We start from the raw sequence: 18,308 nt of genomic DNA, 5'->3' as shown, positions 1-18,308 counted from the left end.
CAATAAGTGAGGTGGGTCGGGTTCGTGTTTCCCGGAAGTGGACTGTGCGGGTTGGGAGAGCCGCTGTGAGGCGGCCAGTTCTCGGAACAGTTGGCGAATTGGTGACTGTGGAGTGGGCTCCGTGAAGCGGCGCCAAGATGTCTGAGAGAAAAGTCTTGAATGTGAGTAACGTGCGGCAGCAGGAGCCCCAAGACCCCGGGTGCTCTGACCGCCCTCCTCCCTAGGCCAAGCATTGCGTGGCTCCTCCCCAGAGTGGGGCTCCCCAAGTTCCCAGCCCTCGTGGGGCGCGGGGAACCCCAGGCATCTCGCTGGGGATGGGGCGGGGGGCCGGGAGGTGGAGAAAGTCCTGCCTTCGGGGACAGCATCTCTCTTGGGAAAGTGTAGCCCGACGCACGGGGACACCGCCTGGGGGATGCGCGGTGCCGCCGGGGGCCTGTCAGCTCTGGGTGCTCATTCATTCCTTCAGCAAGCATTGATTAGGCGCCTACTGTGTGCTTGCTGAGCGCCGTGATTACCAAAAAACGGCTTCTGCCTAAAGCACCTAAAGATCCAAGGCCCGGAGGGGGACAAACTAATAGAGGATATTAAGTAAATACTGCATAAGTGGGAAGTAATTTGCAAAGGAAAGGGCCGGAATTACGGGGTTGAGGTGGGATTTAGGAGGGAGAGCTTGATGGCTTCCTTCTCGACTGGGGTCTCCTTGCCCAAGGGGAGACCCAGCGGGGCTCAGGTGTGATCCCACCCGCGGTCACAGCCTCCGAGGAGACGTCATCACTCATCCCAGCACTAAAAGCCCACGTTTTCCACGGCAAGGTTTCTTGGATTGGACTGCATCCTTTCATAGTGCCAGGGGGTTCTCAAGTTTTTCCAGGGTGGGGGGCATTCCTTGCTCTCTTTCACCCCTCCCCAAGAAGTTGCTGGGGTGCTTATGAGCAACAGCTTTCTTAAGGTTTCTTCCCACAAAGTTCTTCTCTCTCTGTTGACTGAGCTTTCCAATGTACTTCCTTTAGTTTTCATTCCTATCTATACAATGAGAGGTTTGGCTAGATGGCCTTTAAGGCTTTTTCCATCTCTAAGCCTTCGATCCCATCATCTTTTGGTTTTTCTCCCTTTTAACCTTTTCTCCCCATCTTCCTGTTCCTCCCCCCCCCCCCCCCCCCCAATCTTCTCTTTCTTTCTTTATATTTTATCCCCAAACTAGTGTGCCTTCCAGTCCTCCTGATATAGTTCCTTCTTGGCTGGTCTTTATGATCCTCTTCACTATATAAATACCCCCTCTTTGAGATTTTCCTCTAATAATACAACGTATATATCTTCTCTTTTTTCTTGCTTTTTTCCTGCTGTATTCCTCTGTTTGAGAATGGGAGTCAAAGCTAACCTTCTCTGGATCATTACCTCTCTTTATCTTGTTCACAGAAATACTATCCACCAGATTTTGATCCATCAAAAATCCCTAAGCTCAAGCTACCCAAAGATCGGCAATATGTGGTGAGACTGATGGCCCCATTCAACATGAGGTGAGAATACAGTGGAATCCCTTCCCTGCCATATAGAAAAGTGCTAATAGCTAAGGAATTCCATCTAGCCACCTCTGGCTTTAAAGGCCAGAAAAGGTTAATATGGGGAAATCATAGACATATTGGCCCCCAGAAATCCTCAAAAACAGAACTTCATTATCTGGGGTCTATGAATTTCTTTTAAAAAATATTTTGATAATTGTATTTCAATAGAAATGCTTTCTTCTAGCATGGAATTAGTCTGGACCAATTTGTAGGAAAGGAGATAGGGAAAACAGTTTTCTTTCCTATCAGGTAGAGGTATTTCATAACTGACTTAGGGAGTGATTCCTATTTTTTCTTTTTCTTTTTTCAGATGTAAGACATGTGGTGAATATATTTATAAAGGCAAGAAATTTAATGCCCGGAAGGAGACAGTGCAGAATGAGCTATATCTGGGACTCCCAATTTTTCGTTTCTATATCAAGTGTACCCGATGTCTCGCTGAAATTACCTTCAAAGTAAGTTATTAAAAATCTTTTATATACACACAAATATGTTATTAAAAATGTAACATAGAACAATACAAACAACTAAACTTTAGTGACTATTTACAATAAATTGAATAATTTCAATGCATAAAATAACGTATCACTTTTTTCAGTCATTCATTCTATGTCAGAATTTTTCGACATTTATTCTCAATCATTTTCCTTCTTGTATGGGAGTAGTTGATTTATACCTAATTCTTCTGGTTCTGCTCTACTTTCATTCTATTTATTTCAGAAAGGCCTTTCTAAGAAGGGTATTAGAACTTTGTAAAAAATTATATTTGTTTGTTAAAATGTATCACCATGTACTTGGAAGTTTGAAAGGATGCTAACCACCAAATTTAATTATGAATTATACCACATACGCTTTTCTAAGTATATTCACTGGGAAAAGCATTCAAAAAGGATAATGCATACCTTCCTTAAATCACGAGATTTTAGATTCTGGATTTCATCAAATATAGCTCAGTAGGTTTGTTGAAGACAGAAAATATTAAACTTGAAGTGGAGGATATAGTGGTCTAGGGCTTGTTTGAAATGATTGATCCTCTTATACCCTTAAAATATTCTTAATTCTGATACTTCTTTCAAATGAGAACACCTTTACTAATCAGTCATTCAAGAACATTGAACTAAATAAGAACAACCTAGGCAACCAAGTTTCAGAAAGAATAGAATACATTAAGCCATTATATTGATCAAATGAAGTGATGCTATACAGGTAGTATGTTGGTTTTGGCTAAAGAAACTCAGTTATATCTGTGAATTTTGCATAGAAGAGCAAGCCAGTTTAGAACTCAGTTTTTAGTCCCTGTCCTGCTCCAGCCAAATCCCTTAAAGGAAATCATTTTGAAGAATGATAGACAGAGGAGAACCTCTGTTTCCTCTCTCCTCATCTGGAAGATGTAAACTTCAAAAGGATTCCATGAACATTCTAAAATTCTAGCATCCTGCAATAACTGATGTCAGTGTCTACATTAGGAACTGAGGATAAAATAGACACTGACGTGTGTAGGTTGATCATATAACCCTCTTTCCTTCCTCTCCTCCCAGTTCACTCTAGTGGTTCCTTATTACCTAGAGAATCAAATATAAGCTCTTTGGTCATTTAAAACCCTTATATCCTGCCCCTTCCCACCCTCCCAGTCTTATATTTTACCCCTCCATATCCTCTACAATCCTGTTACTTAACCTCCTTGCAGTTCCTTGAAGGCAGTCCTTCATCTACATTTTCTTGCCTTTGTAGTGACTCTTCCCCAGACCTGGAATGCTATGTCCCTAACCTCCTACTCTTGGTTTCTCTGGCTTCCTCCAAGACTCCCACCTTCTGCAGAAGGCATTCCTTAACCCTCCTTCCTTCCATCTCCACCCCCAACTACTAGTACCTTTCCTTCTGAAACTATCTTCTATCTACTCCATTATAGAAGATAGTTAGTTATAGTCATGTTGTTTTTTGTATTAAAATATATGTACCTTGAAGGCAGACACTCTTGTTTTGCTTTTCTTTGTCTCACCAGTACTCAGCCCTAAGTGTAGTAATTACTTAGTGCTTTATGCAGAGTAGACCATCAATAAATGCTTATTGGTTGACTGAGTGAATGTTTCTTGACTGACTTTCCAGATTTCTTTATACCCCTATTGATTGTGTGTTTCTTGAATTCTAGCATTCTATTGTACCACACTTAATTATCTAGTCTACTCAAGTTAACAGGCAGCTTTTAAATGCTTACTACTTATCAGGCACTATATTTAGCTTTGGGAATAAAAACCTAAGTAAAAAAAGAAAGACATTTCCTGCCCTCAAGGAGAGGGAAGACAGCACATAAAAGGGAGCTGAAAAAGATGGAGTGCAGGCAGGGAAAAGCTATGTAGAGGTGTCATGGTAGCAAAGTCCCAAGTCTGAAGCCAGAGGAGAAATGAAAGGTAGTACTTCCTTCATGAAAGTGGAGGTTTTGCTATATTGTTGAATAGGTTGCTTCCACTTTTTAAAAAACCACATACAATGCTACTAGAAAAATCTTTGAATATAGAACTATTTTGTTTTTTGTAACATTTTCAAAATATATTCCAAGATCATGAGTCTTAACCCACCCTTATAGGCCCCCTACAAGCTACTTAAATCAATCTCCTGCATCTTTTGTAAATTTTCAAGCTGGTAAGGCAAGACTACCTCTGAGAAAAAGGATGAGAGGCAACTAAATACACTCCCTTGGCTGTCAGATGTCTCAAGAAGGCCATGGGTCAGACAAATAGCTTTGTGTACATCCCTTCCCTACCCCTTGGATGGTTTAAAACATCCTTACAAAAGTTTTCTACTTACTTAAACTGCCTAGCCTGTGTTTTTTTCTCATAGAATGAACTGATCAATACTTAGTATTTCCAGATCCCAAGGCCAAAAGCTGTGGGAAATGCAGTGGTGCATGAGACAGTTTCCACCATCGTAGAATTTATTGATATTAATAAAATTATTCATACTCATGTTCATATGCTATTTTACGGTTTGTAAAGTGCTTCCTTTACAAGTCTGTGAGCTCAGCATGTGCAAATTTTATTCCCATTTTCAAGATGAGAAAACTGAAACTGAGAGGAGTTGTAGCTTTTTGAGTTTCCCAGCAAAGAAATATGAGAGCCAGTCCTGAAGCCCAGGCCCTTTGGCTCTGTGTCCATTATTCTTTCTACTGTCTCATAAAATGAGAAATAAGGAAACTGTGACATCAGATCCAGTCAGGCATGGCCTGAAATAACTGTTTACATCATTATCTGTGGCCTTTTCTCTCCTAACTCATTCTGAAATGGAATTATTCCTGATCATCAGCCTCATTGGATGAGGTTCCCGATGGCTACCTAAGTTTGGGTTCGACCAATTGGGTTTTTTTATGGCTTCTCTTTCATTTGACAACTATAAAATAGCAGCTTCTAAGTCAGATCACTTTTGACCCAAAGCCTGGATTCATATAAAACTGATGTCTTTACCTCCAGACAGACCCTGAGAACACAGATTATACCATGGAGCATGGAGCTACCCGGAACTTCCAGGCTGAGAAACTACTAGAAGAGGAAGAAAAAAGGGTACAGAAGGAAAGAGAGGATGAAGAATTAAATAATCCTATGAAGGTAATATAATATCAGTTCCTCACATTGCCTTTTTATCTTGAACTTTATAGAACACTTTCCTCACACCAGAGGTAAATAGCATAGATATTATTAATCTGGTTTTAGAGATGAGCAGAAGTGAATTGTTCACAGTCATATAGAAAGCTAATAAGTGTCAGCACTAGTGCTTGGCTCCAAGTCTCTCTTTTTCCTGGCTTGGAGCCAGCCATTCTCCAGGGTTCTGTGCTTGAAGTGGCAGTGCCCTGGGCAGTCCTTTCATGTGGCAGCTGGTAATGCCAGAGCCCGAAGGCAGGAGCACCAGGCTCCACCTGCATCAAGACCCTTGCAGGGCATGTTCTGAGGCCCGCTCTTTCTTTCTCTCACATTCTGGATTCTGGGTCCCAGAGTCCCTTCCCATTTTCATCTTATGTTGCTGGGAAATAGCGAGAGGGAGTGATGATGATGATGATGATAGCAACTGGCATTGGTAAACTTTAAATTATACAGTTTGCTTTACGTAGAGATTATCTGAAAGTACAGCAGGAATTCTGTCAGCTTTGTAAATGAGGAAACTGAAGCTTAGCCTTGTGTAGTGCCTGAGGTGACATGGCCATCAAGCATCAAAGGAGGGATTAGAACCCAGGGCCCTCCTGACTTTAAGTCCAGCATCAAGGTGGAGATGTGATGCCAGGGGCTCTGGATCCTGGGCAGTCGAGAAGACAAGATCTAGCCCCAGAACCAAACTGCAATCCTGCATTTGTCCCCATTACAACACTGGGAGGCCAGTGATGCAAGTATGAGCATGAGAAAACTGAGGCTGAGACATTTGAGCAAAGTACCAGGAGCCCAGCTGGGCTCATTCTGTGCCCATCCTCTCCCCTGCCTCTTCCCTCCCCCAGGTGCTGGAGAACCGGACCAAGGACTCCAAGCTGGAGATGGAGGTCCTGGAAAACCTGCAGGAGCTAAAGGAACTCAACCAGCGCCAGGCCAATGTGGACTTTGAGGCAATGTTACAGCAGCATCGTGTGTCGGAGGAGGAGAAGCGCCAGCGAGAGCAGGAGGAGGACCAGAGGGAAATGGAGTAAGTGTAAGGAGACAGAGGATGGGGGGAGGTACGTATTTTGGGAAGGACATTGAGAGTCTAGGGACAGGGAACAGAGGAAGGTGATGTCAACACAGGGGGTGGCCCTGGAGGTCTTAAATCAGAGGCTTGATGTCTTTTTGTGAGGAATGTTGTAAGATGCTTATTTGTGTTTCCGTGACATTTTAAGGTTTACAAAATACAGTTCTCACGTGGCCAAGATGTCAGTAGTTTATGTTGTTATGTCCATCTTACAGATGAGAAAACTAAGTTAAGACTGTGTAAGTGCCTTGTCTGTAGTCACATGGTCACCCTGCTGGTAGGTGTAAGGGAACTTGAAGCCAATGGGCCTTTTTTCCAGGGCCATTCCTCATCACTGTACCACTGCTAAGAGACTGCTAAGGTCTTTGCCAATCTTGAATCTTGAGATTCTAGTTTTCCAAAAGAGATTACAGAACTTACCGATGGATTCCAGACTACACAAGGGGTCTGGAATAGAAGTGACCCGGGGAGCCCTAGAAGATTTTATCCCTTACAAGTAGAGAGTTGTTAGCAGGGATAGAAGCAAAGTTGTTCCTTAATGGGGTAGGATAGGAAGATCAGAAATAAAAAAAATTCTACTTTAAAGAGACTTGAGGAAATAAGGAGGTAGCCAGCCAACCATGGGGAGGATGTGGCTCACTCATTGCTAAGTTGTAAATGCTCTTTAAGAGATCCACCTTCTTTCTGTTATCATCTCATCTACCTGAGCAGGGGTAGACAACCAAGATGTATTTGCCACCAAGTAACTACAAAGTTGCTTTTTGTTGTCTTCAGTATTTGTATTCATTGCAAGCCTTAGCTCATTCTGAGATGTAACATTTTTAACATTTCTGGGGAGTCTCGCCACTTTTGTATTCATATTCACTTACTTGACCTTTCTTTAATTTTCTGTATATTAAAATAAATCCGATTCTTAATGCATGCACATTGCTGTCTTTTAGAGTTTCCCTTCTTCCTCATTAGGATAATTTGTATTCTTTCTTGAGAGCCTCCCAGTCCTCTTGAGTGAACTTTATCTGTAGAATGTTTAGGCCATAGGATTCTCCCTCTTTATTGTAATTTTTTGAAATTGGGTATTCTCAGTTGTCTGTGGTGACCCTAGGCCTTAGTTTTCCCAGCTCAGAAATAGATACAAAGGAGTGTTTCCTCCACTCTTTTTCTCCCCACACCCATGTACCCCTTAATATTTTGACAAATTCATAAAATGAAAATGACTGGGGATCCTAGCTCAGATCCCAGCCTCCAGAGCAAGTCCTAATGCAGACTCTCCAGCCTGCCCTTTCCTCAGTATGATTGTCACCCCTTCTTCTGAGGCCAGAAAGAGCCCAGGATGGGAAGGGCTGTTAGGAAATCCACCCAGGAATGCTTCCTTGATACTCCACGATGTCATGCTGATGGGCTGCGTGGGAAGCAGCTCTGGAGTCCGTTCTCTTCAGGAGGAGATGGAAGAGGAATAGCTTTGGGGGTCACTGAGGAAGAAAGGAGCACTGTTCATGGTCACTGACTAGTGGGAGGCCGCCTCTGAAGTCATAGCTGGGACTCCCAAGAAGCATCCAGGAGGCCCTCACCAACCATGGTCTATCCCACAGGGCCATGATGGAGCAGGCTCGGAGACGGCGACTCATCGAAGATTCAGACTCTGATGAGGAGCCCGCCCTTGCCCCTTCTCAGCTGCCCACTCGGGGCGCTCCCACAGCCATCTTAGAGGAGGTAAGGCCTGGGTCTCCTCCCTGCCCACCAGCGGTCACTGTGTGGCTGCTCTGGGCACCCAGACTCGTCCTTGGGACCAGTGAGGAATTTAGGCCGTGTGGAGGTGGCCGTCAGCCAGAGCAGTCAGCAGACATTTATTCAAAACCCTGTTGTGTTCCAGGCACAGTGTTGATCATTGGGGACATAAAGACAAGGAAGAACAGGTATGGCTTGGCCAGAGAGAGCATGGAAGGGACAGTATCAAAAGACTGAACAGGCATGAGAGGCCCAGGCTATGGGAAACCCTAAACACCCGGCAGGAGTTTCTATATGACCCTAGTGATAATGGGGAGCGCTGTATTCACTGAGCAAGGCTGGAGAGAAAAGAGCAATTTGCCTTTTCCTCCCCACCCTCCCCATTCAGGTCCCTCCTAGGGTTGGTATCCTCTGATGACTGCTAGGGAAGATGCCTGCTGTTCTCTCCAGCTCTTCTTCCTAAGCCAGGGCTTTCACTTGTATCACTTCCATCCTGGAGCTTTGAAGAATGTGCTTCCTGAGTTGGCCAGTCTTGTGAAGGTTTCTCAGAAAGTGATTTGGGAGAATTTGCTCCCTTCCACACCTCTGAGTAAGAAGTCATTGAAAACTGAGCCAGAACAGACTATCAGCTTCATAGCCTAAACTCTCCATGGGCAGGATGCATTACTCAGAAAGAATGCTCTCCTTTTGAGTGACCACACCAAAGGCTGGGCATGGTAATCATGGCTGTCATTTGTATAGCACTTTAAAGTTTACAAAGGCCCTGAGTGCTATCTCAAGCACTAGTTAATTCCAAATGAAGGGTAATTCTTGAGTTTTTAGGAATTTTTGAGAATAGACTGCCTCATTGCTCTCTTCTTCCCCCTCAGGTCCCTCAACTAAAAAAGCAAAAGTTGGAGAGCTGGGAACGAAGCGTTGGTGCACTGGGCAGCAAGTCAAAGCTGGCAGGCTTGGTTGTGGCAAAGAAGGCAGCTGCTCAGAGACCCAGCAGCAGCAATGGGCACATAATCTTGCCCTCTTCCAGCACAGGTAATGGGCTCCCGTGTCATAAAAGTCCCTTAGCTACTGGGAAAAAAAATGTCATTGGCACTTAGAAGTGAAGGACCATCTGAGGTCAGAGCCAGCTCTGCTGCTTGCTAGCTATAGGACCTTTATGGATTTGCTCTAATCCAGGAATTCTTAATTTATTTTGTATCTTGGATCCCTTTGGATTATATCCAGTCATATCTGTGGGTCCCCCCTTTTGGAAAATTTTTAAAAATAATTGAGAGGCCCAGGCTATGGGCTAAATTTCATGCAGAGGTTATGGAAAATGTAGATCTAAACATTTTTTGGATACAAGTTCATGGATCCTCTAAAAATCTATGAACTCTAGGTTAAGACTCCTAGGTCTAGAATCAGGGGTTCTCAAACTTTTTAAATAGGGGGCCAGTTTACTGTCCCTCAGACTGTTGGAGGGCCGGCTATAGTAAAAAACAAAAACTTTGTTTTGTGGGCCTTTAAATAAAGAAACTTCATAGCTCTGGGTAAGGGGGATAATCTTCCTCACCTGCCGCATCTGGCCCGCAGGCCATAGTTTGAGGACCGCTGGTCTAGATGGTCTCCAAGGTCCTGTTCTCTGAATTTTCTACGATTTTCAAATTCTTGGTCTGTATTCTATTTGCTGAAGAAACAAGAAGCATCTTTCAAGCAGCCACTAGAGGGCAAAGGATGCCCATGCAGGTGCAAAGAATAGCTTTATTTCTGATCCTTGATTCTCTTTGTACCCCAGAGTCAGATTGAGGAGAGAAACTCATTCTGAAGGTGTTGGGGGGTGGAGAAGGAGGAAGTAGGTATTTAGGTTTTCCTGCTCTGCTGAACCATCCATGACTGTGGAGCACTGGGAGCCCAGTGTGGGGGACGGCTCAACCAAGTTGACCCCAGCCTGTCTTTGTAGGAGTACCACAGAGTTTGAAAGAGACCAGCTCGTCGCCCAGGACCCCCAGTGCCTCATCTCTGAGCCAGCTTGGGGCCTACTCAGACAGTGAAGATAGCAGCAACAGCAGCTGAAGCCTCTATCCCTCCCCTTGGAGGGAGGCCCCAGATCCTTAATGGCCCCTCCCCTGTGGGGCCAGACCCCGGAATCAGGCTGCAGTGGGTTTATTTCTTTGTTCAGTGAGCCCAGCAATGTGAAGAGGAGGACTGGGATGGGAGCAACACTGCCAGAGCCTCTTGTCTAGTGAGCTCACTGTGCTTTCCCCCCTTCTCAGCTGCCCAGGAACTGGCTGCTCCTCTCCTCTCCAGGCCCATAGACTTTGGGAGGATTCAGTGTTGTGACACTCTTCCCTCCTTAGGGAGTGGCAACTGAAAATCCTATCCATTCCTAGCCTAGTGCCCTCCAGGAGATCAGGGGTGACCTTACAGAAGATATTGGGACTCAGCCTTGCTTACTTTGGCCCAGCCCCTCATGCTCATCAAGCCCAGGTGATCAAAGTAGAATCACTGTGGAAGCAGTTGCCTCTTGCCATCTTTGGAACTGAGGGCTTTTTTCTCCTTGATGGAGCTAGAATTAATTTTTTCTGTTGCTAGTATGTCATGGTCAGATATCCCAGAGAATGGAGCTTGAACCTTTGGGAATTGAATTATGAGATATATGATGCTCTATCACAATGGACATCTTTTCCTGTCTACCTCCTTCCTTCCTAGACCTAAGTAACATAAGGGGGCAGATCCTAAGACCAACCATGCAACTACTGACCAGATCAGGCCAACCTAAAAGTCCTGTCCCCATTATCCCTGCTCCTCTTACCCACCTCCCACCCCCTGAATCCTACCAGCTCCACCTAATTTGTATCTATAAGTCATTATCTTAACCAAATAAAGAAAACCGAATGGATTGTTGATTATGCTGATCTTGAGCCTTAAATCTCTTGATCATCTCTAAGGGAGGGAGGCAGCATGGGGTAGTTATCAGGGGCTTACTGTTCTGGTGGGCACTGGAGCAGATGCAGAGGTCCCTGTCGTCTCTGAGCTGCTGCAGTTCTTTCATAGTCTTTCACTCCTCCTTTGGCCGGGAACAAAAAGACCTGGATTTTGGTGCTCTGCTACTGATAGACTATTGACTTTGAGCCTTATCACCTTAACTAGAAAATGAGAAAGTTTTATTGGGTAATTTCTAAGGTTTCTCCCAGCCTCAAAAGGTTCTGATAATGTGAAGAAGTAGGGTCTGGATCCAGTAAGTTTAGCAGGATCCCTGAAACCTGTCCTCAGGCTCCTGCAGCAGGAGGTTGAGGCAGAGTTGCCTCCCAGCCCCATTATCTCAGCTGGTAGTTCTGCTGTCCTACACTTAGCCAGCCACCCTATAGGGTGAATGACTGGTGAATGGTGGTTGTACCCCCTTCTTCTCAGTGGGGTCCTTGTTCTTTCACAGCAGGACTCGGCAGAGCAGTCTAGCCTCATCCATCAGAGGGCTATGGTTTGTGTCTTCCATGAGTACTTTGCGTGCAAAGAAGCATTGTTAACAGCTGAGGTTTGGGAAGCCTTAAATGGAAGGTCCTGATTTGGCATGACAAGGGAATGGGCTGGGGTGGGAATGGGACCTGCCCAGTCCCACACACATACCTCCTTATTTCACCAAAGGTCTACCCAGCCTCCCGGGGCATCAGGCTCATGTAATTAGGCATTGTAGTGGTCTCCAGATTTGGAATCAGGAGATAGGCTCTGCAGCCCAAGCTTTGCTGAATACTAACTTTTTGGCCTTAGATAAGTATTCAGCTTATTCATTTATAAGATAAGGATGATAATACTTTCATAGAATTGTTGTGAGAAAAGTTGTGAATTTCTAAGTGTCAGTAATATGAACAAGGTGTCTAGAAATACAAACAGTTCTTGCTTGATGTAAATTCACATTACTGTGATTTTATCTAAAGAATTCTGAAAGAAATCTTCATTCCAGAAAAATGAGGAACAGAATTTCAGACTTACGAGTAGGATAAAAATTTATGAAACACAAAAGATAGAGCATTGTAAGACATAAAGTAGATATTTTAGTTAAATTTTAAAGGTTTTGTACAAATAAAACCAATGTAATCAAGATTAAAAGAAAGCAGAAAATTTATAGTTTCTTACATAAAAGACATTTCAAAATAAGAGAATTTTGTCAAATTTGTAAGAATGAGTCATTCCCCAATTGATAAATGGTCAAGGGATATGAATAGGCAGTTTTTCTGATGATGAAATCAAAGCTCTTTATAGTCATATAAAAATGCCCTAAATCATTATTGATTAGACAAATGCAAATTAAAACAACTTTGAGATATTATCTCACACCTAAATCAGATAAGTTAAAATGATAGAAGAGGAAATGACAAATTTTGGAGAGGATGTGGAAAATTTGAGATACTAACATACTATTGGTGGAACTGTAAACTGATCCAATCATTTTAGAGAGTAATCTGGAATTATATCCAAAGAATTCTAAAACTCTGTATTCCTTTTGACCCAGCAATTTTATGTCTTGTTTCCCAAAGTGCTTAGGTTAAAAAAAAATTTATATGTTTTAAAATATTTATAGCAATTCTTTGTGATGGCAAAGAACTGAAGATTGAGGTGATGCCCATCAACTGAGGAATAGCTAAGTAAGTTGTGGTATGTGATTGTGATGAAATACTACTGTGCTGTAAGAAATTATGAACTGGTCGATTTTAGGAAAATGAAATAATAAAGAATGAAATGAGCAGAACCAAGAAATTACTGTATACAATTATAGTAATGTTGTTTGAAGAATAACTGAATGAGTTATTCTGAATATTACAAATACTCAAATCAACGACAAAGAATATCTATATCAAATATACACATATGTGGGTGCATATATATATCAAAGGATGACTTTAGTGTGGAGTGAGAAAGTGGAAAGACAGTTTAAAATGCAAATTTAAAAAATTAAAATTAAAAAAGAAAGAAATCTATTCCAAAAGCCCTTGTGTACTGCAGTCTATCCCCTCTTGCCCCTTACATAACTTGATACTCATCTGCTTCCCACAACCCCTATCTACAACCAAATCCACAAACCCTAAAAAACAAAACAACCTCTCCAAGTGAAAGCAAAACTAAAGTGGGGAATGTCTTAATATTTGTAAGGATTTTACAAGTATCATTGTCCCCAGTTTACAAGTGAGGAATCTCAGTGAGGCAGAGAGAAGTTGTTAATTGCCCAGTGCCACGCAGCCAATAAGTGCCATGGGTAGGTTTGACTACAGTGTTCTTTTCCCACTTGCCATGCTGCTGCCTCAATACCTAAGTGTTGGTAAAATGTTTATTCGATGAATTGAGCTAATATTAACAATAAAGCCTGGATAACTGGACCCTGAAGGGATTTGTCAGAGATTTTAAAGATGTTGATTTCCCCATCCTCCCAATCCCTTTGCTCATTCTTTACCTTTACAAAGAATATCAGTCCTCCAATTAAATGCTTTACCCTTCAGCCCCATTCCAGGAGTAAGCAATCTACCCGAGGCAAAAGACCATTTCTGACTCCAGGAGTATGAGTTAGTACCTATTCATTTCTGTGTTTCTTCCTTCTCAGGAATCAGAAGACCTAGAATCTGGTTCTATTCAATTATAAATTTGCTTTATGGCTATCAATGAGCCCACTTCTGTGGGCTTCATTTTCCTGTTTGCAAATATAAATATTTATTAGCCATAGGATATATTGGAGATGCATAGATCTCTGCTCTGGAGGAGCTAACTAATTGAGGGAAATGGGTATAAACACAGATGAGTTGGTCTCAACCTCTAAATTTCCTTATAGATCTGGCTTTATCTCTTCTCAGGGCCCTCCCACCTCTGACACCCTGTGTTCTAAGGACCCTCCCAGCTCTGACGACCTGGTTTCTAAAGGGCCCTCCCAGCTCTGCTATTCTGTGCTTTAAGAGCCCTCTCAATTCTAATAGTCTGTTCTGAAGGATAGTCTATGTTCATTTCTATGAACTTTGGCCAGTCATTTCCCTATTTGAGACAGTACCTATATCTACATCTACATTTATAAAATGGAAAGAATTGTTCTACCTATCTCCAGGGTTGCTATGAAGAAAGCCTTTTGTAAATCTTTTTTCTAAGCTTCCTTCCAACTCTTAGATTCTGCAAAGGTCCTTTTCCTCTTTATCTGATGTTCTGTTTTCTGATGTTGTGTGTCCTCATGCTCTCTTGCCTACACTACTCTCCTCCTCCCCCCCTTCCTCTCATTTCTCACACCCACCTCTTAGTGATGTCGGCACTGCCTCCCCGCTACTCCTTTGTTCCAAGGTTTGTTAACAAGGTGCTCCTGGATATGTGTGTGTTGTCACTGTTTCAGGGATGGAGGACGAGGATTCCCTATTTTTAGGCACTTGTCTATGATATACTCCCAAGCCCAGTAGCAACAAGGAGGCAGGGTCTGGTCTTCAGAGCCATCAGGTGGGGATAGTTTGTGAAGATTCAATAAACACACCTGCAGAAGAGAGGTGGGTAGTAGCATGGGGAGGGACCATTCTGATTTCCAGCCAGCCAAGACCCTTCCCTTTAGCCTGGGTCTGACTCTAGTAAGGAAGAAGTCTTGGCATCTGGGAGAGATTATAGGCAGCTGTTCTCCCAGGGCTCAGTCAGAAAGAGGACTGGGCATTTTCAGCCACTTTCCATCTGATGCACCAAGATGCCTTGAGTAGCTCCCTTCATATAACTTCCTACATGCTCGGAACTTACCCTTTATCTGATACTTTGCATGTAGGTATAATGGAAAAACTGTGATCTGGGAACCAAGAAAACTTTTTTTTTTTTTTGGCTTTTATTTGCATCCCTAACACTTAAACATAGTCCCTAGCACACAATAAACACTTAAATGCCCGTTGACTGACTGACTAGTCCTTGTTAGCATCAGCTAAGTAGCAAAAAGTACATAGAGAAGTGGACTTAGAGTCAGGAAACTCTTGATTTCAAGGTACTTACAAGCCCTGGGACTGTGACTCTGGCCAAGCCAACTATCTTCTATCTCAATATTCTCAACTGTAACTGTAGGTGACAATTCCAAAAGATTCATGATATTAAAAAAAAAAAAATTCTGTTCACCGTTAGAGAAAGAACTAAAGGAATCTGAGTGCACAGGTTGATGACTTTTTTTCGCTTTATTTTTTAATATTTTTTTTAGTCCATGTTTTCTTTCCCAATATATTGTTTAGTTGTGTAGGATTCTTTGTAACCTCATTTGGGATTTTCCTGGCAAAGAAACTAGAATGAGGTGCAGTGGATAGAATACCAGCTCTGAAGTCAGGAGGACCTGAGTTCAAATCTGGCCTTAATATTTCCTGCTGTGTGACCCTGGGCAATCATTTAACCCCAATTGCCTCAGAAAAAAAAAAGAAAGAAACTGAAATGATGTGCCATTTCTTTCTCCAGCTCATTTTATATAAGAGGAAATTGAGGCAGACAGAATGAAGTGATTTGCCCAGAGTCACCCAGCTAGTTTCTGAGGTCAGACTTGAACTCAAGTCTTCCTGACTCAAATTAACACTGGACCAACTAGTTGTCCCTTAATAACACGACTAACATGGAAATTTATTTTTATTTTTTATTTTTAGAATATATACAAAGTTAATTTTTTCAACATTGACCCTTGAAAAAGCTTATGCTCCAATTCTTCCCTACCCCCCATTTCTCCCATCCCCTCCCTAGATGGCATGTAGTCCAATATATGTTAAACATGGTAAAAATATATAACATGGAAATTTAACAAAATAATAAAAAATGAAATGAGGATAGCAGTAACACAAATCTTCAGGGTTCTTGGGAGGATCAAATGAGATAATGTAAAGTGCTTAGCACAGCACCTGTCACATCGTGGCCTCTTAGTAAATGCTAGTTTTTTTCCTGTTCAGATGCCTTGAGAAGATTCTTGTTCATATGTCTCAAGAGAGGTGGTATCCTTAGGTTTTAGTGAGTAGAAGATAAAAAAACTAGGAGAGGGAGAAATCTAGAATTCAAAGAAATTTGTGAATAGTACGAGAAGGTAACAGAAGAGCATAATGGAAAGGAGTAGCAAGGAATGGAGTTTTAAATGGAAAGAGAGGCACTTAGCCCTAGAAGAGAAAATCCAAGCATAGAGCGATTGGTTGTAATCTTTGGGAGAAAGAAGTATCCTGTCCCTTCCTTCCCTTCTTCCTTTTACCTTTGCCACTGATGCTTTATCACTTCCCCCCAGCTTTCCCTAATCCCATGGCAGAAATGTTTGATGAAGGTCAGTGAGCCTTCAAATATGGAGTCTGCAACGACTAGACCAAGTTTCTTTAAACTTTTTCCACTTGTGATCCCTTTTTGTCCAAGAAATATTTATGCAACCTCAGGTATAGAAGTATATAAAATAACTTTACAAATTAAACATTTACAGATAATAAATTACCTCCTGCTGGGGTCAAGATTCCACAAACATTGCTCTAGATTGCAGTAGGGAAGAAGTAGAGTCCCTATATATATCATCTCCTGGACATATAGACCACTCTATCCTAGTTACAACTCTGGAAAAGTGGACTCTATTCCCTACCTGAGACCTTAACTTAAAAAGGCCAAGGTTTCCCATTTTATCCAAGGCTTGTCCTCTACTTGTCCTCATCTCTATTTGGTCACTGGATCCCGATGGCTCTGGAGGGGAAAGTGAGGCAGGTAACCTTGTATTTGCACTTTTAAGATTTAAGTGACTCCCTCAATTAAATCCAATTCATTTGCATGTCATGGTATCACCTCCTAAATGTCATAATCCTCTTCAAGAATAAAGGACAAACAGCTTCCTGATGCACTGAAAGTGAGCCTGGGGAATCTTAAATCAGTTGTGAAAAGGATGTTCTGATGGGGAAAAGATCATCCTTCTCAGGCCACTAGAGAGTTAAATGCTCTGGGCCTGGGCAAGATTATGGGGCCAAGCTAAGTCCCAGGACTGAGAGTAAGTTGAAAGTTTATAGTAAATCCTGCACTGTCCAGCCCTATGTTGGGGAATGGAGGAAAGGAAAATGAGGGGAGAAAGATACTTGGGGCTCTGGAATGTAACAGCAAGGCAAGATTGCATTTGGACCAATTAGTAACTTGATCTGGCCCTTAACAAATCAATTTATTCAGGATCAGTTCTTTCCTCCTGAGCAGCTCTGAGAATGGCTCTCATCTCATACCTGACTTCTCTTCCAGCCCTTCTAGCCAAAGATCCCTCTCATCTATTGAACCTCCTCCTGCCTTTTTCACTGGGAAAGAATGACTGGAAGTTGTCAAGAAGCAGATTTTTGCCTCAGTGTAAGGAAAAATTCCTAATAAGAGCTGTCAAAAAGTGAAATGAGATGCCTCAGGAAATAGTGGAGATTTTCAAGTAAAGACTGCATTGTTCCTTGTTGGGAATGCTGTAAAGGAGATTCTTGTTCTGGTAGAGATGGTACTGAGGTGCCTGTGAGGTCCCTTCTAGTCCTGAGGTTTGAGGATTCTTTGAAAAAATGCCCAGGATCCTTCCTGCATCTCTAAACCCAGCAGTCACAACCCACAAATCAGTCTGGTTTGAAGATCATGGGGTTTTGGGTTACCATTCGTTGCACATAAAAATGCAATTAGCCAGCGCCTATATCATATTTATACACCTGAGAAGTGACAGATTTGATCAGATTTGTCAACAAACATTCCCAGTGTCACTGAGCAACCTCCTAGTAGTTCTGAATAGAAAATAGGACAACATCCTGCCTTTACCTCAAATTGTATGGACCGTGATTTCTCAAACTCAGGATCCCTGAACAAGTGAGGGGATTGAGTTTGAGCTTTAGTGAGAAACATGTATATATAATGTATGTATGATATGTACATATGCAATATACATACACATATTTGTGTATACACACATATATAACAAAATGCTATGTAAAAGCTATTTTTTTAACCAAAAATTTGTCGAGTTTCTTTTTTCTCCCTTTAAAAATTTCCAGTTTTTAGTACTGGTTCAGCTACTGATTTGCTGAGACCTTGGCCAGACCCCTTCTACATCTTGGAACTTCAGAAACCTTATTTATAAAATGAGGGAGATTGTACCAGATGATCTCAAAGCTCTGTTTCATTTCTCAGTCTGTGATCTTGAGAAAATTAAGGTCTCTTCCAGCTTTTCCATGTGCTGCCTTTCTGGAAGAGGAGGCCTTTAAGAGAAATGGGCTGTGGAGGAGGAATAAAACTCCTTGGATGGAAGGAAAGGAGCACTGAATTTGGAGCTGGGAGACCAAGTTTCTCCAGCTTTGCTATTAATTCATTGGACTAAATTGTGGACAAGTCACGCTTCCTTCTTTGGATTTC

The 18,308-nt window shown here is 42.3% G+C and overlaps 1 protein-coding gene across 1 annotated transcript; it reads left to right on the top strand.

Moving 5' to 3' along the window:
• Window positions 1–48: 48 nt before the first annotated feature.
• On the top strand, window positions 49–10,879 carry YJU2 (YJU2 splicing factor homolog). Its single transcript, XM_051971920.1, has 8 exons — window positions 49–161; window positions 1,417–1,517; window positions 1,873–2,017; window positions 5,027–5,161; window positions 6,040–6,221; window positions 7,853–7,973; window positions 8,858–9,017; window positions 9,925–10,879. The coding sequence occupies exons 1-8, from the start codon at window positions 138–140 to the stop codon at window positions 10,035–10,037; spliced, it is 981 nt and encodes a 326-aa protein (XP_051827880.1). The 5' UTR covers window positions 49–137; the 3' UTR covers window positions 10,038–10,879.
• Window positions 10,880–18,308: the final 7,429 nt, after the last annotated feature.

This window comes from Antechinus flavipes, chromosome 1 (genome assembly GCF_016432865.1).
Source record: "Antechinus flavipes isolate AdamAnt ecotype Samford, QLD, Australia chromosome 1, AdamAnt_v2, whole genome shotgun sequence".
Taxonomy (NCBI): domain Eukaryota; kingdom Metazoa; phylum Chordata; class Mammalia; order Dasyuromorphia; family Dasyuridae; genus Antechinus; species Antechinus flavipes.
This window is presented reverse-complemented; position numbering and strand designations above follow the sequence as displayed.